This window comes from Myripristis murdjan, chromosome 19 (assembly GCF_902150065.1).
Source record: "Myripristis murdjan chromosome 19, fMyrMur1.1, whole genome shotgun sequence".
Classification (NCBI taxonomy): domain Eukaryota; kingdom Metazoa; phylum Chordata; class Actinopteri; order Holocentriformes; family Holocentridae; genus Myripristis; species Myripristis murdjan.
The window spans coordinates 7,629,731-7,657,537 of record NC_043998.1 but is presented as its reverse complement, the minus strand read 5'-3'; the positions used below and the strand labels follow the sequence as shown (position 1 = coordinate 7,657,537).

The following is a 27,807-nucleotide window of genomic DNA, read 5'->3' as shown; positions in this document are numbered from 1 at the left end:
CTGCAGTTTATGTAGCATCCTCCCATGGGCCTGCCAAAACAGGCCAGTCTTCCCTCCTCAACAAGATAGATATTGACTTGTGTAACCTCCTGTGTGTCTGCATATGTGGAGGAAAACAGGAGGAACAGCACAGGAAGAAGATTCCTCGTGTGAAGGGATGAAATGTATGAACACTGTGAGGCAGATGCACTCCTACTCATCTCTAACATCCCATCCACAATAAGGACACACAGACAAGACCATTGTTAATCTGTCATTAATTTATTTAAAAACAAAACTTAATGATGCCAACTGTGCTTTGCTCTACAGAAGCAACAAGAGAAACAAAAAAAATGAGTGACATTTGTTTTCAGTAGCTGGTGATTCCTCTTATGGTAAACTCAAGTTCTCTGCCTTTATTTTTTTTTTTAATTTTAAAGTCTTAAATGATTTTTTTTTAAGCCCATACAAAATGAGCATTGTTAACATGCACACACACACACGCACACACACACAAAAAAAAAACCAACAAAAAAAACCGAACCACATATATAAAGAACACTATAGTGCATTAAAAAGGCATCCTGCTCCCCATATAACAGGCATCTTTTACGCTACCAAGTTGAGGTGGTTTACTTTGCATCAGTCTGTTATTCGGGTGTGATGGGCTGCTGTTAAATCAGATAAGTAGCGATGAGTTTCAACCACCTTGGAGAAGAAGAAAAAGTACCTAATGTTTGTGCACAGAGATTGAATATTCTAAAATATCAATTTGACAATTCGAGCGACAGGTGAAATACATTCAGGAGGTAACAAACTTTATTCCTACACATGACTATCCTTCTCAAAAGAATATATCCACACACTAGACTGTAAAACACACTTGTCAGGTTAAGTAGACTACACATTGAAGTGTCGATGAGATTAAAGGCGACCAGCGGATACATACAGTACAGTACATATAGTGGTTGTCTTGGCGGAGGCTTCCCTCACTTTGGGTGCCTTTGAGATTGTGGGTTCAGTATTGCTTCGCGACTCGAGCTGCTCAGCAAGAGCTTCACAGAGTAGGAAAAAAAAATAATAATATCGACTAGATATTGTCAACTGATCCAAACATTGTGCACTCTGATCACTTTGCCATTTAAATAACATACTTATCTGTTCTTCAACATGCCATGGGCGTCAGCTCTTGATCTGCGACATGATCGACTGGCAGCATTTCCCACTCATGGGTTATCTCATAATCTGTGCTCCTCTGGATTAAGATTCAGAGCACATATGCAACAGGTGAAATTTGATACCATCATGAAATGGCTAAAATACCCCATTTTGGAATTTAATGGAAAACTGCGTGGTTTTATATAATATACAATATATGATAAAGTATTAAGCTTTGTCAAAGTGGTTAAATTAAGTGCTACATGCAATTTTGTAGACCATGGTCAGAATTTTAAAGAAATATATTACATTAGGGCTGAACGAAGTGGAAAAAAAAAATACTGTGTTTGATTTTGCAAGTATTGCACTATGATTCACTGTTTTAGAAGGAACAGTAAATTTTGCATCATATTAATTTTAACTGAAAAATTGTCAAAATTTTGAAGTGAGTTTTCCTGGGGTCTGTACAAAATCAGTGTGTTCTCTTACATTTGGAGAAAACAATTTGCAGGCCACAGCGTCTCTGCCGCACTGCAATATTTCATTTATAATGCTTTTGTCACAGCTCCTGCGATTTGGATATCGCACTTGGCCATATTGTGATTCTGATAATATTTTGATGAACTGTTCAGCCCTGTATTACAACTTTCTGTGGCATAGTCTCACATTTAAGAGCAAACATTGGACATAAACTACATAAATACATGCCATCAATTAATTTGCAGACCGCCTCCTTGTCACCAGTCTTAAATTTGGGTTCGCAACTTCTCCAGTCATGATGACGATTTTCCATACTTCCACTGGCTTTACATCTCATACCAAAGCACACGCCTTCCTCGCTTTCCAATCTGATGAGTGCACTTGTAATTCAGCTTTTTGACCAACATGATATTTGGATTTAAAGTACATCCTCTTTAACTTCTATGCAGCACTGGTGCTTTCAAGCACCAATTCTACATTTTTCCCATATCTTTTGCTCTAAGGGTCAAGGCGATGATTCAAGTTGAGCTTCTAGTGCTAAAAAATGTTTTTAATCATAATATAATCATTACTTCTGAAACAGGGGACTATGTATATTTTTAGTTTTTTGTAGTTTTAGATAATAGTAAATTTTAGATAAGAGTAGGACACAATTACAATGCTTATTTTAATTTCACGTTTTCTCTTGCAGTGGTGATCATTTCCTTGCTGTGGTGGTGCACCAAAACTAAATCAGCACAGAAGAAACACTGGAGTATGAGCAGGTTCAGGCTGAATGCAAAATGTAGTTTGCAAGCAAGTGCATGGTGGCCATCTTTGAACTCAGTTATGTTTGAAATTAGGCAGAAGAGATCAATTTCAGAGGTATCACAACAAGAGCTAAATACTGAGTGCTGTAAAACAAAGATATTTTACAATAAAAAATGAAGTGTAAAATAGTACTGATACAACATGTTCTGCAGCTAAATGCACAGGTACTGTGCAGTGAGGTTTACAAGCCATATTTCACTTTGGTAAATTGTTTTCACTTTTCATGATCCACACCTTCGTAGAGGTTCAGCCATGGTCGACCTCTGACATCACAAGCTCACACGGTCCACTGTCATCGCCAGAGTTCAGCTTTTACAAAAACGCTAAGTACTTTTTGTTGACATAGATTTTAAAGGATGCAAAATGAAAAAAACCCTACCAGGATCAATTGTCCTTGATGGTAGACGTGTTTTAAGTGGGATTTTTATACTCTTATTTATTTATTCAATTATTTATTTTGAGTAAGAAAGTTGTGGTGAAAAACAAAAATTATATACCAAAGTGAAATATTATTTTAATAGGAAAAAAGAAGACAAACCTAACTGTTAAGGACTACTATTTGATTTGCAAAACCTTTACAGCCCTTCACAGCAGTTTGTATACAAACAAGGTAAACAACTCAAAGGAGAAAGATCTCTCTCCTTTCTTCAAGACTAACACATTTCTTGAGGAGGTATAACCCAGAGTCGAACTGTCTCCCTGTCCCAAAGTAACTAACTCCAAGAGATGTTGCATGTTCATCAGAGGAAAAAAAGAATACCCAGTAGATATGTACCATTCATTGTTAGCATATTATCCACTTCCTGTGTCTTAATAATGCCCAACCATTCATTCAGCACTTGTGCTACAAAAGATGTTTACGGTGTCTTGCAACATGAAAAACACGATGACAATCCTGAATCCTCGCTTTCCCCGAAGGACATGACCAAATACTTTTCTGTGCTCATTGCATTTGAACTTTAAGTGGTCGTGATGGAGGATAATAGGCATTTTATGTACTCTGCTGTGTAACATTTAAAGACTGAAAGGTGTTGAAAGGCGAACACACGTCAAACTCACTCTCCTTTCGAAACCCCTGACAAAATATAAACAAAAAAAAAATGCATTTCTAAATGCACTTAGATGCTATTGGTTCAGGCTGGAACCACACTGGGCTTTCGATGGGTGTATCCTGTTAGTATTCTGCAGGGTTTTGCGAGGCTGAAATGATTTGTTGCGAAATGTTTCGATATCTATAAACAGTGCTAACTGTATAATGGATCGTACCTATCTGTGCGGAGGATTATATCTTCACATTACAACATACAATTTTGTACATGAAAAGTGGAAATGTACACATTTTGCAGGGACGTTATGTCTCTCAGAATTCAGCACTTTTTTCTGATATTGTTGACACATTATTACATTTGATGATACCAAATTGTGTTTAAAAATTATACATTTCAAATAGATTGCTGCCCTGTGAGAGAAATGACTATGGATTTAGTTTTAAAATGAGCTTCTCTTCAAAAGTGACTTGCTATGAGCGCACTTCTATAATTTTACAAGCGTGCACAAAGAGTTAACATTAAATGCCTTTGATGGTGGTTATTTATGCTTGCCATCACTGAGATGTATTGTTTTGCTTGTTAACTTGTCTAGACCAAAGGCAGCTTTCTTTGTTCCAAACACTATAAATGTGGTATTTATTTACTATCCTGCTACAGTATACTTTCCTAAAAGTCCGTTCACGTTAAGACGTCTTGACTTCACTGGTAAAGTACATAAACGGGATGATTCCTTGTGGTACATCTTCAAAAAATGGTTTATATGTTTTACTAGCTGCACAGTTCTACGACAGGAAGTATGTGACTGGAACAGAAAGAGAAAACTGGCTTCAGATCTATCCTGGCTAACAGCTACCGGTTAGCGGTGTTTGCATGAAGGCACTTCCTGGTAAAGCTTTCCACAGAGTAGCACCTGGGATTGGTTAGATGTAGCCAGTAGAAGCCCTTGACTGGAAAGAGCCTGGGGTCTGAGTTGGGTTAAAGGTGTCCAGGTCACAGCAGAGCGAAACCTAAGATGTACTGCAGGAGTTTGTTCCGATTAGTCTGAGGTAGGAAGGTACTGCTCAGCTCCAGGGTCGTCACCAGGTTCTCCCGTCTCTCCTTTAGGACCTGCAGGCGCAAATGACAGGAGGCACATCTCAGCTTCAGCTAAAGTCAACTGGAGGCCCCTGACCGTCATCCAAACAACTGCACAATTTAAAGAAAACACTCTCTTACCCCAAGCTCTTTGAATGTCTTCACTGTGTTCTTAACCAGGTAATGTGTTGCACTTTCACCTGGGAATACGGAGAAAATAGGGATTATGAAAGACACAGGTATCCTATTAATTAATCCTCAATATTTTGTTAGATGTGATGATTACTAATCACAATTATACATCCCAAAACAATTATTGTGGCAGACTTTGTATTTTATATGAATTGCATGATGAAAAACTAAGACCCTCAGCTGTATTTAAGACATTTAAAAACTTTTTGAGTCCTTTTTCAGGCTTTTGAAGGGGCAGTTGTTGTGATCTTTTCCATGCTTTTCTCCTTACCTGTTCATTAATTCATGTTCATTTAGTCTGGGTTCTGTCCACATCCTGTTCATTTTATAATAATGTATTAGTTCCAGTAACTGCTGTGGTTTAAACATGACTCATCTTTGGGTACTAATAGGATGATAAATAGAAAAACTGTACCCTGCCCTATATTTATTTGAGAAATGGGGCTGGATGATACATTTTCATGGACTTTGCATTTTCTCTAGAGGTCTGGCGCTCCTTCAGCAGAGTGACTGCAGTGTTACTGGTCTTACCGTATGCAGCCACACCCCTCTCTGTGCGAGTGAGCAGGAATTTGAAGAGACGTTGGGTGTAGTCGGACTCGGCCATGGGCTGGCTCAGGCTGTGGACGAAGATTGCAGCCCCACTGTAGGCCTCCAGCACGGGGCTGAGCAGGTGCTGGAGGAAGACGAAGAACTCCTGGTGCTCAGCGGAAACGCTCACCTGATGACCAAAACCAAAAGAGGGAGGAAAAAGGGATTGGCTGAACCAGGTTTAGACTGCAAGATTTTCAATGAGAGCTGAGTGTTTGGTCACATTAAATTTGAGGAAACCTATGACTGCGCAAACTTAACTTGAAAACCTTCACTGCAATAACTGTATATCATGGAGACTTTAGAGAGTCTTTAACAGATCAATAACTGTGGAAAAAGTGACTGAGCTGGACCTTTAGGTAGCGGTCCCTCTGCTCCTCTCCAAAGTCACTGTCCTCATCTTCTTCGTCGCTTCTCCAGGAGAGGGGCTCTGGGAACTTTTTGGGCCAAGGCTCCTCAGTGGGACTCGGGCTCAGCTCCTCTTGGTCCTCCTGACACACACAAGATACAAACACACACAGACACACACACACATAAATCAGACCATCGAGGTCAAAGGACCATAAAAATCAGTATCCACTGGAGTTACCCACTCTCACCACCCGCATTCAGGCTTCTATTGCCAGTAAAAGAGGCTCAGACTGAAACTGACTTATTTTACTTGGCTGTAACAGACAACCTAATGGAATTGATATCACAAAAAAAAACTTTTTCCGTCCTGTGCATGAAACCTGTCCAGAAAAGGTTATGTAGACTGACCTCTGCAACGTAGAGAACTCCATACTGGATCAGCCGGGTCACAGCATCATGGAAGACCTGATAGATTGTCTGACAGGGCTGTGGGACAGGAGGAGATGGGCACTTTGAAATGTGGAACACACTATTAGGTATTGTTTCATAAAAAGTGTTTACACCTGCGACATCAACAACTACGACCAACATTTAGTCAAAGATGAGGGTTCTAGTTTCGAGTTCGAGTTTCTCCAAACCCCCCTTTCTTGTTCTTTGCCAAATGATCGCAAATACGGAAATTCTGTGATTCAGTGGCGAGATAGACAGCTCAAATATGTCTAAGATTTGGTGGAGATACATGCATCATTGTAGGATAGATAAAAGAAGTAGTTGCATTTCCAAGGTTGGCCTGGTGGTGGCAGTCGTGGCCAAGTGTGGTCTTTTACAGTTTTGGGTCTGAAGTATGGCTGCTTTAGTCATCCTCTCTGAGGGCCACCTCTGTGTTCCTCCTTCCACTGAATATTGTGGTATTCATGCTCTAAATGAACTCTCTCTCTGTCTCACACACACACTGAATTGGTTCAAATTAATACAAACACGTTTTTCTATGCTAAACAAAAATCTGTGTCATTATAGTATAGATTGTTCCTGCATGATTCATACCCACAAGTAGGTGATATGAAAATGTGGGCGACCATATATTTAGATTCAATTGTGGTACACTGTTATGTTCAGGTAACATACACATTTGAGCAATTTCCCATTATATACTCAAACATAAATATGATTAAGTGATAAAGAATGCATATTTATTGAGCTATGCATTGGGAGATATTTTTGTTCGACGACAAGATTTTCTAAAATATTTGTTTTATTACAACTTCTGCAGAGCAAAAATGGCGTCTCCGCACATGGTGCACCCTCCCAGGAAAATGGTACCATGCAGAGGAAGGACCAGGATTTAACTGTCTTTTTTCACTATAAAATACTGGATGACAATATGCTACTCATTTTGATTTTTACATCTCCTTTGGTTAAAATCCCCACAGATGTTGTCCAACCACCTTACGTACAAATACAAATTCTAAACTTCTGCTTAAATGGAAGTTCAAATCTTTGCCTCACATGACTCCTTAAGCTTTTGCCATTTCAGCAAATTGGTGATCTACCAGCAACTGCTGATTGTTTAGAAAATCTTTAATCTCCCCAGATTAATTTGCTTTTGTCTGGATCCTATTATAACCCACCAGAATATAAGTCCCTCGCACACCAAAACTTGTTGAAGTGAGAAAAAGTTTTTCATGCAGCTTTTAAAGTAATTTATCACATAGCAAGGATATGGGTTGTGCAGTATGTGCAAGGTAAGCAGCATTTTAAAATAACAATTTACTCAAGCATTAGCAATAATTCTTCACTACTTCATGGACCCATTACAGCTTAGGTCTGTAGCATGAAGACCCAACAATTACAAAGACTATGCACAGGACTTACTGGTGCAACAGCCACTTCGTTGATAAGGAAATAGGAGAGCCCAGCTGCCTTGCGGATTAGTCTCTCTTGACTGAGCAGGAAGCTGCTGGGACTGCCAGACTGGTGATCAGACTCTGATTCCACCACCAGCTCTCGCTGCAGAGCCAGAATACTGCAGGCTAAGGACCAAGTCAAGAAGAGACTTAATGGATACAAGAAATAATACAACTCTAAACATAACAGTCTTCAAATCTAAGCACAGCCTGCATGCCAGCCACCTGATGACCTAGTGTGTAAAATTAAGTATGGCTAACAAAGATATTTTACAGGCTTTTATTTCTAGATTTTAACTTGGGGGATTTATGACAAAAATCAGTGATGCAACCAAAATAGAACACAAAAAAGCCATTCAACTTACCAATAATTGCATCAGAAATGAAGACATGGAAAAGGCCATTGCTGTAGAAGTTGAGCTCGAAAAGCGCCTGCACAGTGTTGTTGGGGGCGATGGTGAACTCGCCATTGCGATTTGCACTGCTGGTGACGTTCACACAGTTGCCCAGCAGGTGGAGGGCGTGCATGACCACATCCTCTGAGTTGCCCGAGAAGCCCAGGTCAAAGTCACGCGACAGGATTTCCTCCTTCATGTTGAAGAAGTCCTCGACGAGCTTGGACAGCACAACGCCCTGGAGCAGAGTTGGAGAAACACAAGGAACAGTCCATATTTTCAATTTGAAGAAAAAAAAAAAACACACAAACAAACAAAAACCAAACAAACACTTATGTCATGTTCAAAAAGCACTGACTGCATCCCCACCACAGCATATGTGCAATCGTTGATAACTGCTTATTGGTTGGGAATATGTGGCATCTTGCTAATTTCCATGATCCTTCAATTAACAATCACTCATGTAGCTGTGCATTATGAGGTTTTATTTTTACTATCTACTTTTTCAAAGTTGATATAATCAAATCTAGAAATGTCCCATTATTTTCATTTTAAGGGTGTGAGCAATACATTTTCAAACTATTTTCAAAGGAAATGTACCAGCACAGCCAATTAATCAGCAGGTAAATACATTCGGACGTGATGCTGGATCCAGCCAGAGAGCACAACTTATACTGACAGAAGTACTGGACTGGCCTTTAGTGTTTAACCTGCCAGTTTAACAATTTAACTGTGCCTGTAGGGGGCAGAGGCTCACCACTAATCTATAGATGTGTAGCAGGAGGGTGCAGGAAGAGCATGATCTCTAATAGCAAGGCATCCATTACTACGATGCAGCAGTCTGTGACATTTGGATCACCTTGGCTTCAGAAAGGGAGAGAACATGATGGGCAAGAAACAGGAAATGAGGAGAGGCACAAGAGGAAAGGATGAAGCAGAAATCTGAGGAACAGAGGGTGGAGCAAATACGGAATAAAGGAAGTAAAAGGATGAGGACAGAGGTGGTGTGCCGTGGCAGGAGATCAGCAGGAGAAGAGAACAGGAGAAATGTGAGACAGACTTACCTGTCTGTGTCTGTACAGCAGCAGACAGGCGACGATGTGGGTAGACATGATCGCTGATGACTTATTTGCCGCTGTGGATGGAGATACAAAGAGGAATCCTTACAAACTGACGAGTGGGTCCTAACCAGTCTGAGTATGATACTGCACAACACAATTAATCCACTGTGCAAGGCAGAGAGCAAACTACCAATGCTGAAAAATCCTCAGACAGATTCAGCATATGTAACAATTTGTGTTTTTGTATTTCCAAGAAAAAAAATCTATTTGGAATGGCAGCTGATTTGGAAGTCCTGAATCCTAGACTTTCCCACTAGCACATCACTTAATATTGGAGACCCCAGATGATCACCAAAACCTAATACAAGGATCCTCTGGCCAAGGGCCATCTGTCCACTAAATTTAATCCATAATATAAGTTCAATGCTTTGAATTACCCCCCTCCAATTTCACTGGCAAAAGGAATGACAAAACCAAATGGACAATATGCTATAATATAAATAGCAATGTGGCAGAAGGGACTGGTTGGTAACTTGTGCCTGGATATATGCCATATAGATATGTTTTAATTGGTTCACAATTAACAACAATGTTACCACCTTGGCCAAAAGGTAACTACAGGTCATTGGCTTAAATCCCCCTGAAATGATAGCACAATACACTGAGAGTGTGTTTGGAATGAATTTGAATTTAAATGCAAAAAAGAGGCAGAAAGAGGATAGTGTGTGTGTGTGTGTGCGCGCGCGCATGTGTGTGTGTGCGTGCACATGTCTTTAGAAGTGGTCATTTTGTGTATAGAGCAAGTCCAGGAGTGTAAAACATTTACGAACGGCACCACTGATACTGCAATTCCACTCTTCTTCTGCCTCTCTATCCTCCCCTCTACGCTATTGGCTGAAAACAACATGCCATCCAGTTGGAGGGCTTGTGATTGGCTGAAGGTAAAATAGTGTAGGAGTAGGGCTAGTGTAGGAGAATGCAGCTGAATGAGCCGGGGAGAACCGGTTTTTGCTGTGCTACCACAGGACAAAAAGCCCCGAGTGATGTTAAGGGGATGGACTGATGCTCTGCTGTGTTGGATTTCAATTGAAGGAGGTAGCGTGATAGATAGTATTTCATGTGTGCTTCCTTTACTGCAGTGTGTGTGCAGGTGCGTCACTGATGCAGCATGAGCAGGAGATATTTGTGCTTTGATGAAACAAGTAAAGCTGTACTTTACAGCGGCAGCCCATGGAAACAAAATGAGTGTAAGGTGAAAAACATTTTGTGGCTGCCCAGAGGGTAAAGATTCACTTAGCTGTAATCTTCTCATTAAACTGAACTAACCACTCTGAATCATAGCTGTTCTCCTGTGAATACACTGTATGCTGAACAGTGGTCAGGATTTCAGATGCAAATTAAATGTGATTGCATACGTAGCGGCAACACATTTGGCTGAATGTGTGCTCAGGTTCCCCCTGAGGACCATTCTGAATGTCGTGGTGTCCGATCTTTAACAGTGAAATTCTAACAACATAAATAGCTGAACTTTGCGGAGACTGTGCTGTGAAAGGCTCCTGTCAATAAACCAGAGTTGTTTTGTCAGCTTTACAATGACCTCGCATTATCAGTGTCACAGGCTACAAAGGAAATTTCTATTTCTATTCTATGGTTCAATGAAATGCAATTGGCTGTGTGGTTGTAAACTCCTTACTGAAGATGACATGCTTGGCCAGGTTGGCAATAAGTTGTCGCCTATAGATCTCATCAGGCAGCTCTCGGTTCAGCTGATCCTCCCCCTGGCCCTCAAACAGCACAGCGTCAGGTCTGGAAGAAAAACAATAACTCAACATGTGCACATTCAGCCTGCCAAACACTACGCTGAGGAAGATGTCGGCTCCGAGAGGAAAACAATTTTAGTGTGTGGCTTGAACAATGAAGACCAACTTTAACCTGTGCCATAATCATCAAGCTTGGGATGCAAATATTAGATATTTTCCCCTCAACTCCTTTTTCAAAGTGTTACTTAAACATCTGCGTGACATTAATAGTCATTAGAACAGATTGGCAGCTGTAATTTAAAACCAAAGATTAATGGACACACAATGTAGGCTCTGATGCTGATCTTAATGAGATTTGGAACTCCTATAAAATTTGGCACATTCATCTCTCACATCTTTACTCAATACTGACAGGTATTAAGTATTCATTTTAACTTATGGCAACTATCCACCAGATGTGTTTTTCAGGTATTTGGCACATCCAAATACAACACACACACACACACACACACACACACACACACACACACAAACGTAGGTGTGTGTGAGTGTGTGAGACAGTAAGAGAAACCTGGTGCTCAGACGTTCCAGAGCCTGATGGGAGCTGCATGGCATTTTGTGCCTGTCAGTTTTGTTGGCTTGTGCTCTATTTTTGCCAGACTTCTTTTTGGAGGAATGCCCCTCTGGACCTAACTGACGACCAGCTGAACATCTAACCCGGTGACGTACAGGCCCCCGCCTCCCAAAAGCACAACAAAGGGAACTGACACCTTTCCCATTGAGATGGCAAACATAGCCCAAAAAGTCAAACATGATCCAGTCAAAACTGAGCATGTTGCTCGTGGTGCATTTCAAATAAATTTATTGTAATAAGGTTGATCAAAGTGACAAGGCAACAAAGAAAATGTGAACACTGAGAATTCATTAGTCTACCAATTTCATATGGTATGAAAATCACATAAAAAAGACACAATCCAAAAATTACTTGTGGATACATACTGTACCTCTGAAGATTATGACTCTGTCTATCATTTGTTTCTTTTGTGACTGTTCAATTATCTGTCAGCTTCATTTGTAATGTCATTCCAAAAATTAGCTCTAAAGCCTCAATCAGGGTTGTTTCAGTCATTTGAATTGGGTGAAGAGATAAAAAAAAAAAAAAAAGTGAGTAAGTGTTCCTCTATGTAAAACTAGATGTTGTCAATATCTTACTAAACATCCTTCATGTGTTTAATCAGCTGTGCTGGCGTGGGGTCTCATCTACAATGTGTTACTTGGAGTGGCTTCAAACAAACTGTAACGGGACACTGCTGTCCTAATGAGAGTAAAGCTGTGTGTGTTTTATTGTGAAGGAACAGCGCTGGCCCGGAGTGGCCCCTGTCTGTTAAAGCTAAAGCGCTCTGTCCTCTGCTGTGACATGACAGGAGGAAGACCTCAGCTGAGGACATGAGGATTCATGTTTCATGTGCGACCACGGGGGCTGCTGGTGTCTGTATGTGTGTGTGTATACATACTAATGTCTAGACTTTAATTCTCGATATGGATCTATTTTAATCTACTTTGATGTACTTGTGAGCCTTACTTAGGTATTTTGTTTTGATATTCACTGGCAATAATGTGTATTAATGAGAACTGAAATGGACTACAAATTAGTATTGTATTGTGAGTGTGTGTGTGTGTGTGTGTGTGTGTGCACCTACTGAGCAGAAATAATGGTGGGCACCAGGGTGTGTTCCAGGGACAGAGGTGGAGGAATATGACGGCTTCTCTGGGTGTCCAGGTACTCCTACATTTGACACACAAACATCCACTGTAAAACCAATGGCAGACTGTATAAATAAAGCTGAATAGTAAATGGACTTTTTCGACGCTGCCAGTAAGTGTGAAATGAACCCTGACTAGGTACTGGACATGGCTGGTAAAACTATACTTTAAAAACTTTTCGATACTCAGCTCCATATGCAGATGCAAAAGCTGCAGTTCTGGGTGTGTTTGAGCTAGTAGGGATGTGTGATTAGAAACCTTTAGGGAGAAGGGCTGGGTGAAGTCGACCCGGACACAGCCATAGTTCTTCCTCAGCATCCTGAACACTCCACACGCCACACCCCACAGACTCTCATTCTTCTTGGGCTTCCCCTGGTGGGATTTGAGGAATGAGAAGTTTGAGTGTGTAGATGAGGTCAGGAGGAACATTCAAGACGTAAGTTGCCAACATAAGCAACCATGACTAGGCTTGACTAAATTCATATGGCTACACAGTTAAAGTTTCCTTATCTCACCCACACTACTGCTTCCTGTGTCACATAAAGACCTCTTACACTGTCACATCATTTAAGTCCCCTCCTTCTCCTACACTGCTGCCAAAACAAGCACACAGACACCCACGTCGTTTCAGCTCTCACCAGCTGCTCACTATTGTAGTTGCCCTCGATAATGCGGTCGTAGGATATGCCAACTGGCACCACCAACACGTCCGAGATGGCTCCGGTGCACAGTGTGTCTACAACAATGGACAGTATACCGGCACGTGCCGTAGACGGCTTGCCACTGCGGGACCGTGTGCCTTCCAGGTAGACCTCCAAGAACTGGTGCTGGCGCAACAGCTCCTCTGTGTACTGGGAAGGGAAGAGCATGGGGAGGGAAATGTGTTGGAGCAGAAAGAGACAGGTGAAGGAAGGAGATTAGAAGTAGGAGTGAATGAAAATATAAGAGGTAGCAGAGGATGTCAAAAGTCGGATAAATGTGTACATACTGGGCAGTGACAGTGCTTCTGAGTGTACATCTTACAATATGACCACAATTTAGGTGTGAAAGTTAAGCATGTAAAGGCTGTGGAATTGTATTTGAAGCCTGAGTGTAAGTTGATCATAATAGTTGGTCACCCACAGTACTGAACCACAGTTTCATCCATTACACACTACAGAGAACGGAGCACTGCCAAAGTGACCACATTGTTAGACCAGCATCCTGAGTACAGTGTGTACACAGCTGTCTCCTGCTGTGTAGAGACTTTGGGGAAGAGAAATTTTAGCTCGAAATAGACCTCAAGCTGTGCTATTTGGAGTAAGCTTGAAGGAGACAGACGTCCAATTTAGTTTTCATTCTCCAAGAGCAACCCATGTTGCATTGCCACAATTAATGAATTCTGTGATCAACAGAGGGATGCAGAAATTATATGTGTTAGGTAAATACCTTAGGTGAAGGACCTTTGACCTTTCAAAAATATTCTATTTTCTACTAAATTAAAGCAATACTGGCCACAGCTCCCACAGCAGCTATAATGTCCACCAAACATAGTCAGTTTAGTTTGAATATTTGTACATAATATTTGTGCACTCTGGATGTTGGAGGTAGAGTGGCATAAAGTGTTGGTTATCATTTCCAATAGTTGCTCTTGTCTTATGCAGATCCTCTAGTCTGTGGACTTATTTAAATATATTTTGTTGCTTTCATTATTCTCTGCTTCTCCCACATACACACACACACACACACACACACACACACAAAATAACATCATACAATTGACTAAATCCACTAAGAAGTCTATCCATTTTGCACAAAGCATGTGTAAAGGCTACCCATTGTAAGGCATTATACAAGTAGCTTATGATGGCAAAGCGTTAATATTATGAGTAGTCATTCCCATTAGTTCTACTTTAGTAATGGGCTTGTTGGGGCACATTATCCCAGAAGCTGAGCACAAGGTTCAGATTCTAGTTTTAATAAGCCTCTCTGATTTAACACACAAGCCATTTACTCCATCCAAAAAACCCATACCACTCGTTTTCTTGAGAGGCTAAACTCACACATTATAATTTGCTTGATTGTACTCTGAACAGTGTCAGAACAGCTGACTGACTTAAATATGATTTTTACAGACACGGTTTTCATTGTCCTACTGGCTTCTTGCACTAACAGTGCTGTTTCCAACATGTTTCCAATATCTCAACTGGTGATAATAGTCCGTTTAAAATATTATACAAACTTGGCCTGGAGTCAAAGCCCTGACGATTTAGTTACATGATAATCCAACTACCAGGCTACCCCTCTACTTATCTCGCATGATATACTGTATATGAATATTGACAATTTATGAATCTGCTTAATATGCTGTAGAGACAGATTACTGAAAATTTTCCAGCTGTATCAGAAGATGTGCGGTCTTACTTTAGCTCCTAACAGAGTTTAGTTTTGGACATGAGTCAGATCAAACATCAGTGCAGCATAACTTGGCTCGGCAAGCTCTGCTGGAAAAAATCAAGTGCTAATTCCTTACTGAAAAAAAAAATCCATAAAATGCAGAGCCGACTGAACAGGTTTCTATAGCTTGTTTAAGGTTATTACATAACACAGGCTCTTGAAGCAGAGAAGTGAGAGAGGTGAGCCAGTCTCCCTGTCCATCATGCAGGGAGGGGAAAGAGGAGAGCTTATAGATATAGAGAGAACAGACTCAACAAACCATCACGACAAACTGCATTTATATAATGTACTATAACAGACACTGACAAACACATACAAACACACATATACTGTATACTCTCTCTCCATATACACACACACACACATACACATTGCTGAATGAAAACCTTTATTTTAATGTGGATGAAATTTTGACCATCAGGACTTACTGCATGTAACAGTGATCTGTACAAAATGTCTTTCTTCCCGTCGCCCGTCTCATCCAGTTTTCGTCGTATGAAGAACCCTCCCAGTTTACGGATCAGGGTGCTGAAAACACACAAAGCTTTAGCCAGTGATTTCCACACTACCTTTTGGATCACACAGCAGTGGTATCAGTAATCTGATTATGTCAATAAAACTGTTGGCTGGCAGTAATTAATATCTCAACTAGGTTAATCATTTTGCTAATTTTTTTTTTTTTTTTTTTAGAAGGTATCTTTGTCTTGTATTGATTTTATTGGGAATTTGTAGGTCATAGGTGTGGCTGTTGCTCTGTGTAATTCATAAATTGCATTTAAAAGGCATAATGTGATTTGAAGCATAATGTGATTTGAATAAATATGTGGTAGTGGCAGTTGAAGATTAATGATTCCCTTTAGTTTGAAATAAGCCCCATTGTTTTGGCCCCGGCCAACTTAAAACTAAATGAAGCGTGTTACTGCAACTATTATCAGAGCAGATGGGATCAGCAGGAAAAAAGGGTAGTACAACACAACAATCACTTACTTTACTAAGTTAAACGGTATTTTTTGACTAGTTCATACTGCAGAATTTCATATTTTACAGTATATTGTCATAAACATATTTTATACTCGGCTTTTCTTCATTTGAGTAAATCCTACTGCTGCCATTTTGCACACCCTGCCTGGGGCTGTCCATCCACCAGCGACCTCCTGCGCTGTCACTAGCTGTGGTGATGAGAGCTTGAGTGATACCAGGTGCTGAGACAGGTGGTGAGTGCTGAGAAGAGACCCACTTCTGATGCTGCTATTATACACGATATCATATATCTACCCTACCTGAATTATTGTCCACAGTTCATTTTTGTTGCAGAACTTTTTTATAAATACTGTGATAGTTGTCGTTTCTATATAATACAAACCTGAGTATCCCAAAACTAGCATACTGCATTTCACCATCTTTGCTGTTTTTTATTGGTAGCTTGTCTGCATCTGATGTGATCCTGCCTACTCTTTAACCTGATTGGTTGGTAACAGCGACACTGACTCACTGTGCACTTCATTCAAACCTGAATTCATTTTCAACTGTGAAAGCACATGAGGGGCCCAGAGCATTGAGCACTGAAAAGAGGTCCTTGTATTGGGTCAGGATTGCTGAAAACTACTATTTCACCAAAAACAACAATGAAAATACTCCAGAGGTTAAAAAAATAAGGTCTCGGGTGAAAACAGCTCTATAAACCATTCCTTTTCATGTATACTTTTCTTCTTTTTCATGCTCTGGTGTTGAAATTGTCAGTTGTTTATGTCTACGAGACCCAAGTTAGCTATTTTTTAATTTATTCATTTACTTATAAGTAGATAATAGGGCTGGGCGATATATCGATATAAAAATCATATCGATATATTTTTAAATGTGATATGGAATCAGACTATATCGCATATATCGATATAGTTCAAATTTGCGCTGTGATCCTTGCTCTGCTGCACTGCTGACCCGGAGCTCTCTGCACTGCTCCGCGCGCCCCCGCCCCTCCTCTGTCGTGCACAGAGGAGGGGCGGGGTAGGAACAAACACTCCGGCACTCTTGGAGTAATTTTATGGGGCTGGGGCCGAACTACCCCGATGGAGAGAGTTCCTTAACTTTTACAGGGGCTAAAAACGGCCCTGCCTCGGGGTAGGGACTCTGAGCGGCCCCGAAAAACTCCCGGGTGGGGCTTGGGGTTTACTTGGTGCTGACTGGATTTACTCTCGGTGCGATGTGGTGTCAACAGAAAGCAAACAGCCGGGCGCTAGGCGTCCGTAGCAACACGGCCAACACTACCAAGCTAACGCTAACGTGCTAGCTAACGTTAGCTAACGTTAACAACACACTTTTTAGCCGGCATTTTTAGGGGCGCTAACGTTAGCTTTAGCGGACGTTAGCTAACGCTAACAACAGGCTTTTTTAACAACACGCATTTTGACGCCCCGGTCATGGTCGCTCAGCCGCCCGGTGACTTTACAGGAACGTCCTCTCACTCGGCCTCTCAGTGGAGACACGGCAGGTGAGCCAGAGGACACTCCTGTAGCAGCTCCTGCCCCCCAGATACTACCAGGAACACTGCAGAAGCCCCAGCCACAAGCCATCCACAACCCGAAAAAGCTCCAGCCATGTCATGTCATATTGGGCTTTGACTTAACTGAACATTTGCTCTCACATTGCGGAAAAAATATCGGGCTATATATCGTATATCGATATTCAGCCAAAATATATCGGGATATGACTTTTGGTCCATATCGCCCAGCCCTAGTAGATAACGAATGTTTTCCATTTGTTTATTTATTTTTTGGTGACCCCTCGCACAATTTGGTGCAGTCAAAATTCCTAATAGGGATCATTATACTGCAAAGCACAATGTCTTTGTTCCGACTGTCCTAGGTGTTGGGTGAGTGAGGTTTGTACTTCCTGGGTCTGTCTCAACTTCCAGACAGGATCTATCAAGCATAAGGAATCTCAAATCCTGTCTGAACAACGTCTGGATAATGCAGGTTCACAACCTGCTGCCAGCTCATTTGCCTGGCTTTTTACATTCCCTCAGTGTAAAAATAGAGCTTAGTCTCACCCATTGGTTAAGCTTTCATCCCTCTCTAATCTATTTCCACAGAAATGTCCTCCTTTTGCTGATCTCAGATTGCATTCTGATGTGACTAAAGGTTATTTCAGTTCTAGTGAGTAAAAAGACCAGACATCTTGGACTGTGATCTTAGATGAGCTGTTACTTCCCTCCCACAGAAATACAGTTTGTCTTACTGCCACACTGGACTCAACATCAGGCTTTATGAGCCTCTTACCTGAAGATAGGGATGTTTAGGTTGTTCCCAGCTGCAATGTGCGGGGCTTTGATGTTGTGGCAGAAGAGGATAAAGGTGATTAGCAGGTAGTCAATATGGGACTTGTGAACAGGCAGGAAGACCAGGGGGGCATTTTGCTGCAAAGACACAAAAAAACAAAAAAACACAAAACATTGAATAAATGCAGGTCATGTCTCAGATTTCAACAGATTAACAGTGAGCATATACATTTAAAACTCAGTCTCAATCAGTCTCCAGATACTAAAAGGGGCTCTAACAACTGCAAAATCGAGTACTGGAGTTTCCGTCTTTTTCTTCTTTTTATCTTCTTTTTGTTATCATTGCACAGTGAAGTGAAGATATTGCATTTTTCCCTGCTACTTGCCAAATGGCACCTCCCTTGCGGCTGATGCTGTGCTGCCACTTAAATGCCAATTGCATTATATATTTACACATGCATTATTACTGTCACTAAATGATGGCTTGTCGAGCAGTCAATTTTTGGTGAAATGCCCTGCGGTGTTTTCTACAGGTTTTAGGTTATTTGTGTTGGTGACAGGCTAACATGACTAATACACATAGCCAACACCATTAAAGACTCAACACAAGGAGCTTTGTTGTTATTGTGACAACTTTGTGAAATCTATTTGTGCTGTGCCTGTATGCTGTTTGGCTCTCATTAATAAATGTACAGTATGTCTGAAATACATCACCATGCCTATATTAATAAGCAGGTCATCATGTGACAGTGTCATACATTTCCACATTGTGTGTAGTTGTTACTGACCTCTGTAGCTGCTCTCTTGACCATTTCCAGCTGGCCCTTGTGGATCTGGATGCTCCAGAAGAATCCATTGAAAAGCTTGAGGAGCACCCACCCTGTCAACCTGAACAACAGAAAAGAAGAGAAGCAGAAAAGAAAAACTAAATCTAAAACTTAAGCTGGAATAGCGAAATCCAGTTCAGCAGACTTTAATGCAATCTATGCACAGACATATGATATGTACAAACATACCACCTGTCTTACATAAGGTGTGATGCTGACACACCTTTGAACTTAGTGAAGGAACAATGCGTGTATGCAGCCACTGCATTGTATTCTGCAGCGATAACTGAGACTATAATGTACCATGATAGTGATCGTAATTCAGGGCTCTCTTCAGGAGGTTGTGATAAGAAGGTGATGTGGGACTGTCAACAGTAATAGATAAAATGCTGAGATTATCCAGTACCGGTTTAAAATCTCACAAGAAATGTCAGATTTTTGGGAGAGCACTGCATTTCAATTAGTTCCAATATGCCAGACAATATCTCTAAATAACTGAAAAGCCACTGAGACAATTTTGTGGCGTATGTACCTGATGAAGGCGGGTGAAATGTTGGCGACCATCTCCTGGAGGAAGCCTCGGGCTTTCCGCCTAACTTTACTGACGGCTTTGTTCTCCTGACCAGGCTGGCTGACAGCAGGCTCCGACTCTGCGGCCACTGCCACAATAGCATTTTCCACTCTGGTAGAGAAAAACCACAGCACTATAATACACAATGGCTGCAATATGAATTTGCAGCCTATATTTTGTCAGGGTTAAGTATAAATTTAACACTTTAAATTCTAGCTGGTTAATTTTCTTCAGGACAGTTATCACCTCGAAATTAAGATTCAGTGTTTTAGAACGATTACATGCTCCTCTATGATTTGAGAAATTAAACATTTTCAAAGACGAAAACAAGGCTGCTCTTCTTAGTCACTGAGAAGTTGACATTGTGGACTCAGGCTTCAACTTGACAACAGAGGTGTGTTATGTCAACCCCTACCTGCTGTTGTTGAGCACATTGTCAACCACGTTCCTGGCGAACATGTCCTTGTGAACTTCTCTCTCCAGGACAAACAGCACATAACTCAGCCTGCGTGCCAGCCAGCCCCGCTGTCTGCACTCACACACACACACACACACACACACACACGCACACACACAGGGAAAAGAGCACATTCTCAGAGTACTGTATGTATGCATACCCTAATAAATTCATGAACATATGTGTACAGCATATGGCAGTCAGACCAACTGACTACTGCAGTACTAATAAGATGAAATTTAGTCTTGATTGAGTACAGTGGTTTCCTGGCAACTTGACACTTTGAGAAGCCAGAGAGCAGCTCAGGATGCCATATCAATTAGACATAGCACTTTGAAGGACATTAAGCAACAAAGGCTATGATTAGACCTGAGCTAAGGTCAGTTTTTACCTAGTTGAAGATGTACATAAGTCAGTATTACTTTGTATTAAATTATTAATACTTTTTTCATTTTGTAATAAAACAAGTTTTCTTTCTTTGTTGCTTTTATCCAAAGGCAGGAAACAGACAAGACTGACTCATGTTGACTGCGGCCCATCCAAGCCCAGGGAATGCTGATGACTATACATTGCTACTGACATTTGGTACAGAATATAAAATAATTTTTTCTTTCTGCCATGCAAGTTTGAGCATAAAAAATAGCACATGATAAGGTATCCTTACCACCAGGATTTTTTTGGATTTTGATGCTGTTTAGATTTATAGACTATATTTGAATTAGTTGACGTATCTACTGAAACAGTTTTTCCTGCCAAAGGTAGATCAGTCACTGGATCCATGTGGACGGTGTCTACTGACAAACACCGTCAATTATTCATCTGCTTACCTTTCCACTGCTTCACACTGATCAGTGCTCTCCTAACTTAACATATGTGTTATAAACATAGGAAGGCCAACACCATTTTACATCCTCTACAGGAGTCTGAGCTCCTGCCCTAAGGCTGCAGCTGCCGCTTCAGGCTTCCTCCTACAAATATCACAAGACATAAGGAGTCTTGTTTTGGTAGCAGGTTGAATATTACAAACTGGCTTTTCACCAGCTGATGATTCTTGATGATTTGGCACTTGATCTTTGCTCTTTTTGGACTTATCCATACCATTCAGATGTGATCTTGTTTTGCTGTTGTGCTGTCCTTTCTGTGTTGGTGGATACTTCTTTGATGTGTTCGTATGCTACCCTGGTTCCAAACTGGGTGTTATTTTGTTGCTGGGTTGCTTTTATTGTAGTGGTGTTTGGCATGTTTCCATTTTTACCTGGCTGCAAACTGAATTGCTCACAGAAGGATAAATGAGATTTGAACTGAGTTAGCCCTCAGTCCTACAAACACTGCACAGTGAAAACAAAGACACACACACACACACACACACACACACACACACACACACACACACACACACACACACACACACACACAATTGCAACGATCAATACTGCATGTGAACAACAAGACAGAACAATCAATGCGGCTCTCCTGCATGCCTGTACTGGCCACGTATAACAAGGGTCAAGGGTCACTGTCCGGCCAACATGAGACCGCCAGTCAGCTAAATGTAATAGTTTCACTGGTTGGATGTGCTCCTCTAGTTTAGCCTCCAGGCTGCTCCGAGCTCAACAAACCGTGAAGGGAAACAACACAATATCACAGAGTTGATTTTGTATGGTTTACCTGGTGTGGGTCTCATTGATGTATATGACATTACGCAGTCCCAGAGAAGGAATGCTGGGGTTGAACAGTCTCTCCTAGAACACAAAAGAAGAATATAACAGCCACACCAGCCAGAGAGAAAGAGGATACTTGAATCATTGGCAGAAAGCAGAAATTCAAGTCTGTTAATTCCAGACACACTTTTTTAACATCTCACACTGTAAACAAAGAGATCCTTTAATGGCTAGCCAAGAGAGGCTGCAGCGAGCAATGAACACCAAAACTAAACTAGCTGTTCTGAACTTAGACAGCCATACCAATATGACGATCCTGAAATGCACCTGTGTGTGGTTGGTGCAAATTTAATACAGCTCTTCAACATTATTGATATCCTAATGATCAATATCTGATAGCTGATAAAAACCACAGATGTGTTGTTGTGGAAATGATTAAAAAATATAGTTACTTTTTACATGATTACTTACGATTACTCATTAAAAACATCTTGAAAACAAAACATTAGGGTGTTTTAGGGTGTTTTACAAACATTAGCGTGTTTTACTACTAGACTCTCACGAGAGTCTAGTAGGTGTACCTCTTTTGGTTACATGGTGTCACTTTACCTGGCTTTGTGGTGTACAGGAGTGACAGCAGCGGCCTACAAAGGGCCTCTTCCTGTTCAGCAGGCCCTCTTTCCAGGTGCTGGCAACACAGCGCAGCACTGACGGGCTGCAGCTACGGTCCTGGTCACACATCCATACACATGGAGGAAAAAATAAGGGTAAAGAAAAGCATACAATCATGTTCCTACAAATGGCTCTACCTGTAATACCAGTTTGAGAGAGTCTGGTGCTCACCGAGTCATCGCTAGGCTGTTTCCAGCGGTTTGCTCCCTGCTCTCCATTGTTGACCTGCAGCAGCAAGCCGTCTGATAACTCCATATCCTCTCCTCTCCCTCTAGGTCAACACACCACTAGCTGGCAAGCTGTTAAGACAAAGGGAAATTGTAAGAATATAGAAGATCATTGTAATGCATCCACCAATACAGAAACCATTAATCTTTTTCATAGTCTTTTCAACTGACATAGCTTGAATTTCTCAGGTTTTTGTGTGGTTGGTTGGCAGATTAAATCAAAACCACCCAGACTTGATCAGATCATATGCGAAAAATGAAATAGCCTCAATGAGAATTTGAGTCTGAACAAGGAACTTTTGACAGAAGGAGAGATGACTAACTGCAGATTAAAATCCATAATCAATAGAGACATTCATTTCCATCCAAATGGACTCCTACTATAACACAAACCAATTATTCTCTCATTCATTGAGCTAACAGTACGTTCAGTGTGCTTGTTCCTTTGTGAGTGTGCTACAGCAGGAGAACTCTAAGTGGAGACTCCAAGACAAAATGATTGCTCTAGTGTCCTACATTCACCAGAGGAATAGGTAGAAATTAAGCCTCTATTAAGGCAGTTGTGAACATATCAGCTACTTCACTCAGAAGTAGTTTTAGCTTGCTGCATCTGGTTGCTGTATTCTGTCATTAAAACACTTCTTTTTGCGGTTCAGCTTATCGTTAATTAGAAGGTATGTCACAAATCCAAACAAACAAATCCCCTTCTGAAATACAATGCTGAATTTATGAAAAACTTTTCTGGTGGAGTATATATATATCATTTGGGCTCCACTGCAGTGTAAGAGTGCATGGTGAATGTTACTTTGTGTTACCAACTTCCTTTTAATGTGCTTTGTAGCCTTTGATGTATGTCACTGTGAACAAGTACAAGAAAATGTGCCAGCAAAAAGGGAAAAGGCTTAAAAAGTCTGACTATACACCTCTAAAACTATATGCCTGGATAAAGGCATACAGTGCTACAGCTCTATTCAAGCACTCTGCAGGGCTGGATGCCTGAGAGACACTCTACATACCATCCGTGCCCCTTGCTGTTAATGCTTCTTGTGACAGCCACATGACTGAAAACTCCTGCACTGCAGTGGTGCTGTAGAAAAATTTAGCTCTCCATATACTCCGACAAGGGGAAAAAAAAAAAAAAACTCACATTAAACAGACTGTAATTTAGTCCTCTTTGTTCAGCCAATCTTGGACAGCCTCTCTGTGGCAAATTTCAGATGGCGCATGACCTTGTGCATGACTCCAATGTACCCAGTCATTTTGGCCACAATTGCATAATTTTGACCGTAGACACTATCATGTTCATTTCTGTATGAAGCATTAATCAGCCATGACGTCCTTCACGGTCTCACTTTACTCTGAAAGCCAAATCAACACAGGTTATACCAGTGACAAAATAATACCGGCCCAGCCCTGTACATGATGCATCCTACTTTCTTGGTCCAGTTAGGCCAGATAATCAGAGCTGTGATTCATGAGGGTTACATTCTTTCCTCTCATTACTAGTCACTTTGGATTCCAACTGATGGGCTGGTGTACTGAGGCAAAAAAAAAAAAAAAAAAAAAAAAAAAAAAAAAAGCAAGAATACACATCAATTGCCTCATTGTACACTAATAGATCTCTATGCTTCCAACACCTCTATAGAAACAGGTTCACCTTTCACAAGCAGGTGGCAGAGAACCCCTGAGACTGTTATGCAACTTCACTGGCTGTATGTATTTGTATTTGTGTCCACCACAGTTTTTGTTACTCTTTCTTCCTTAAAATTATTATTATGTACACTCTGGCTATAGATTTTTTTCTTTTTTAAATTTAATTAAATTCACCTCCATGCATTCCAAGCCTTTGTGAGACAAACCATGAGCCTGAACTCATTCATCATCTTTCAGAAAACTGAATGTAAAATTACAGAAATCCTATTTTTGTCAGACCTGTCACTTAATGTGCCCTGACATTATCAGTTACACTATTGTTAGATTTGTTAATGTGTGGGCAACAGGCTTTTCCCTCTGGTGTCAGGTTATAACAGAGGTCTGCAGTCTCTGGACCCAAAATACCCACAAACACACACACGTGTACCATGACAACCCTCCTGATCTGCATGCTGATTCTGTTTATTTCAGGATGACTGGCAGGTGGAGCTGACAGGGTGTGGGGCCACAAGAGGGACACACATGGGCTCGATTTGTCCTGGAAGATTAGCCAAGTTCCATCAGTGCAGCAGAGTCTCCCTCACTATACACACTTATGCCCACATCTCTGTTTGTAGACTATTGACAATGAAAATAACCATTAGCTGCAGCCCTAGCCCAGACCCCACTTTGACAGCCACTGGTCTGTGATACCAAATGAGTACAGATATCAAAGACAGCTGTGACAGAGCGGTGCTTGGTGTTCATGCAGGGCTCTGGTGCACTCACTGTAGCATAGCTGCCAGCATTGACTTGACAGTCTCGTAAAAGCTCCTCGTCAGGAGTTTTAGCCTCAAGCACAGCCGGCAGAACAAGGCCTTGTGCTCACAATTGGCTGTACTCTCCTTGCAGTGCACAGACGTGACTACAACACAGCACACAGGGCTAATTATACAAAGATGGTACAGTCAAAAAATCTCACTGCATTATCTCAGCGTTGCTTGACATGTTTTTTCCTTCAAAATGTGATAGTATATTGATCAAGTGGATCTAGAGCTTTTTGACTAGTGCATTATCTAACGGTATACATATGCCTGCATTTCTCTTATATCATATTTCTCCAACGCTCCTCTCTCCCATCCCCTCCTTTCATGTAAATTTGATCAGGTCACTTGAATTGCAAAAGCCATATGTACATACAATCTTATAGACTACAGAAAGGCAATTCCATGACTGCTTGGTCAATATGTAATTTGTGATTAAATGTGCATGAGCAAATGCGTACTTGCATATTTTCCGAGCTATGCCTGTAGCTACCGTGCGGTACACAGATAAACAGCTACCATTAGGCCTACCAGTTATAATTCAGATATGCCTGTGTGTGGATGAAGGAACAAGCTCTATATTTTTAGTAAGGTCGATGGTGATTGTTGAGAATATATAAGATATGAAACGAAGAAGGTTGTTGAGAAAGGGAAGCAAGTCTAACTTGAAGGCATATCATTATATTTCAATCATATATTTGAACTACCTAGTCCCCACCACAAACAACTCAAGAGCCCGTCAGAAATACGAATCCAGCAAATCCAGGCTCTGATGGCCTGGGGAGGCAGAGGCAAACTCCAAAGAGAGTACAGATGTAATTAACAGAAAACACCGTGGCCAGTACCTCTCATTAGTTTGGAAATGGGTCAAACGCATAGCGAGACACTTTATGAATGAGCGCTCTCACACCAAAGAGTGTGTGAGGCTGTGTCAGATCGCAGGGCGGCGCAGCCCCAATGTCCTGCCCCGTGAATAAGTTGGAGGCAGACAGTGGGTGACATGCAGAGCTTTTGGCTGAAATGTTCCTGCTTTTGGCTAAAAGGTAACCAGGAACAGATGAATGTGCTTTGTGCCATTGTCCCATTGTAGTTTTGTGGGCTGGTAGGTGACAAGCTCATTGATGGGAGGAACTGGGTTTTCAAAGGGGTCAATGACCGAGAGTACTCCAATGGATGGGGTGACTTTGCTGGAAGCAAAACACAAGCTTAAGGATGACAAGCTGTGTGGATTAGGGAACAGGTGTGTGGAGCCATAACATGGCATGCACATTTCCACACAAGTCATCCTTTCAGAATCTTTAGTATATTGTACCTTACTTAACCTTCAAGTAGAAACAAACACACAAAAAATGAAATAAACATGCCAATGCAGCCCTTTGTGCATAAGAGGCCTGCTGCTCTCTGTTTAGTAGCTTTTCAATATTCCTTGTTTTTGGGTGCATCACTGTAGCTTTCATCTTGCCTTTAATTCCCAGATTATAAGAGGGCATGCTAAAAGGCTAAGAATTCAGATAAGGTTTTTGTTATCACATGTTTCATTAACAGCAGTCCTAATGGGGTGGTAGGAGCTGTAATGTGGAATGCTCTAAACAGATTACATTAATATGCCACATTTGCAGATACTGAAACCCTAAAGAAAGGAGCGGAACATGTCAATTTTATACACGCTGAATGTTAAATCCTGGCACGACGGTCCGTCTAGCTATATGCCAAAAACACGAGTATTTATGCATACATGACTAGTGGGTTAATCCGTCTCACAATAAGCCCCAACTGTCTGCCTTAAGCAGGTCAAACAGGAGAAGTCGGCATAGCAGATGGGGGCGGACAATGTGTGTGTGGACATAGCAAATATCGTTAATGCAGACAATAGCAGCAGCCAAGCTGAATGACGCTTGGTCTGTGGGGACAAAGATGTGCACTTTCTGCTCAGTGACCACCTCGTGTCTTCATGATATCTTTAGCAAATAGGTCGGGTTTATATTTAAGTCTCAGGTTAAGAGATTTCGAGTGAAGTTATCAAAGAAGGGCTGGTTGCCGGTTTGGTAGTTTCTATCCTTGCCTCTGTACAGAAACACATTGCATGGCATACAGTCCAGCCAAGCCAAGCCAAGCCGCAGGCAACGTGACGCTAACCGCCTTGAATGAAGCTGATCTAGGCTAAACGAGCTCCACTGTATCTCCTCGGGTCAAATTAGCAGCAAAAAGCCTCCTCTCTGATCCTGACATGGATCTTCTCCAACTGTCAATGTCAAGAGCTAACCTAGGTCACATCACTAACCCTCTGTCTTACATTTGGGGTTTTACTTGTTCTTAATTAAAACACTACTCGTGCCAGTACCGGCTAACTACCTCTGAACACTGACATTGTCAATATCAACGGGGAGTTTAGGACATTAGCTATCTGCTAGCTAACTGGCTAGCTAACTGTTAACGTGAATGTGCCTTATAGCACCGTATTGGTCCTCACCTACCTTGAATGCAATCCCGGTTTGAATCATTTCTCAAGAATACACTCGTCAACGAAACTGTAGCCGGCTGTGTGGGTGTGTTTTAGTCCTTGAGAGCCGTGTGGCTCGGTAGAAGAGCTCCGGCGGGTCTGACTCCGGTGGGCTGCTGGCCGGTGAGCGCTGACAGCGGGCAGAGCTCAGTGACAGG

At 41.4% G+C, this 27,807-nt stretch overlaps 1 protein-coding gene across 1 annotated transcript; it reads right to left on the bottom strand.

Moving 5' to 3' along the window:
- Positions 1–242: 242 nt before the first annotated feature.
- Positions 243–27,807, bottom strand: gpam (glycerol-3-phosphate acyltransferase, mitochondrial). Its single transcript, XM_030077799.1, has 21 exons — positions 27,624–27,807; positions 22,638–22,765; positions 22,404–22,523; positions 21,802–21,875; positions 20,092–20,205; positions 19,638–19,787; positions 19,067–19,166; positions 18,280–18,416; positions 15,433–15,532; positions 13,207–13,419; positions 12,827–12,940; positions 12,505–12,590; positions 10,738–10,850; positions 9,048–9,118; positions 7,954–8,221; positions 7,557–7,714; positions 6,093–6,170; positions 5,687–5,824; positions 5,274–5,463; positions 4,692–4,750; positions 243–4,583 (listed from the first exon to the last, which is right to left on the bottom strand). Exons 2-21 carry the CDS (start codon positions 22,719–22,721, stop codon positions 4,467–4,469), a joined length of 2,484 nt encoding a protein of 827 aa, XP_029933659.1. The 5' UTR covers positions 22,722–22,765; positions 27,624–27,807; the 3' UTR covers positions 243–4,466.

Bases quoted from the DNA above. Each gene is read 5' to 3' on its own strand.
- gpam (XM_030077799.1), bottom strand. From the start codon at position 22,721: ATGGAGTTATCAGACGGCTTGCTGCTGCAGGTCAACAATGGAGAGCAG. The intron at 18,417-19,066 runs GTCAGTAACAAC...GTGTCTTTGCAG, and splicing joins TCAAGAGAGCAGCTACAGAG to CAAAATGCCCCCCTGGTCTT. The intron at 12,591-12,826 runs GTTTCTAATCAC...TGTCAAATGTAG, and splicing joins CCCAGCCCTTCTCCCTAAAG to GAGTACCTGGACACCCAGAG.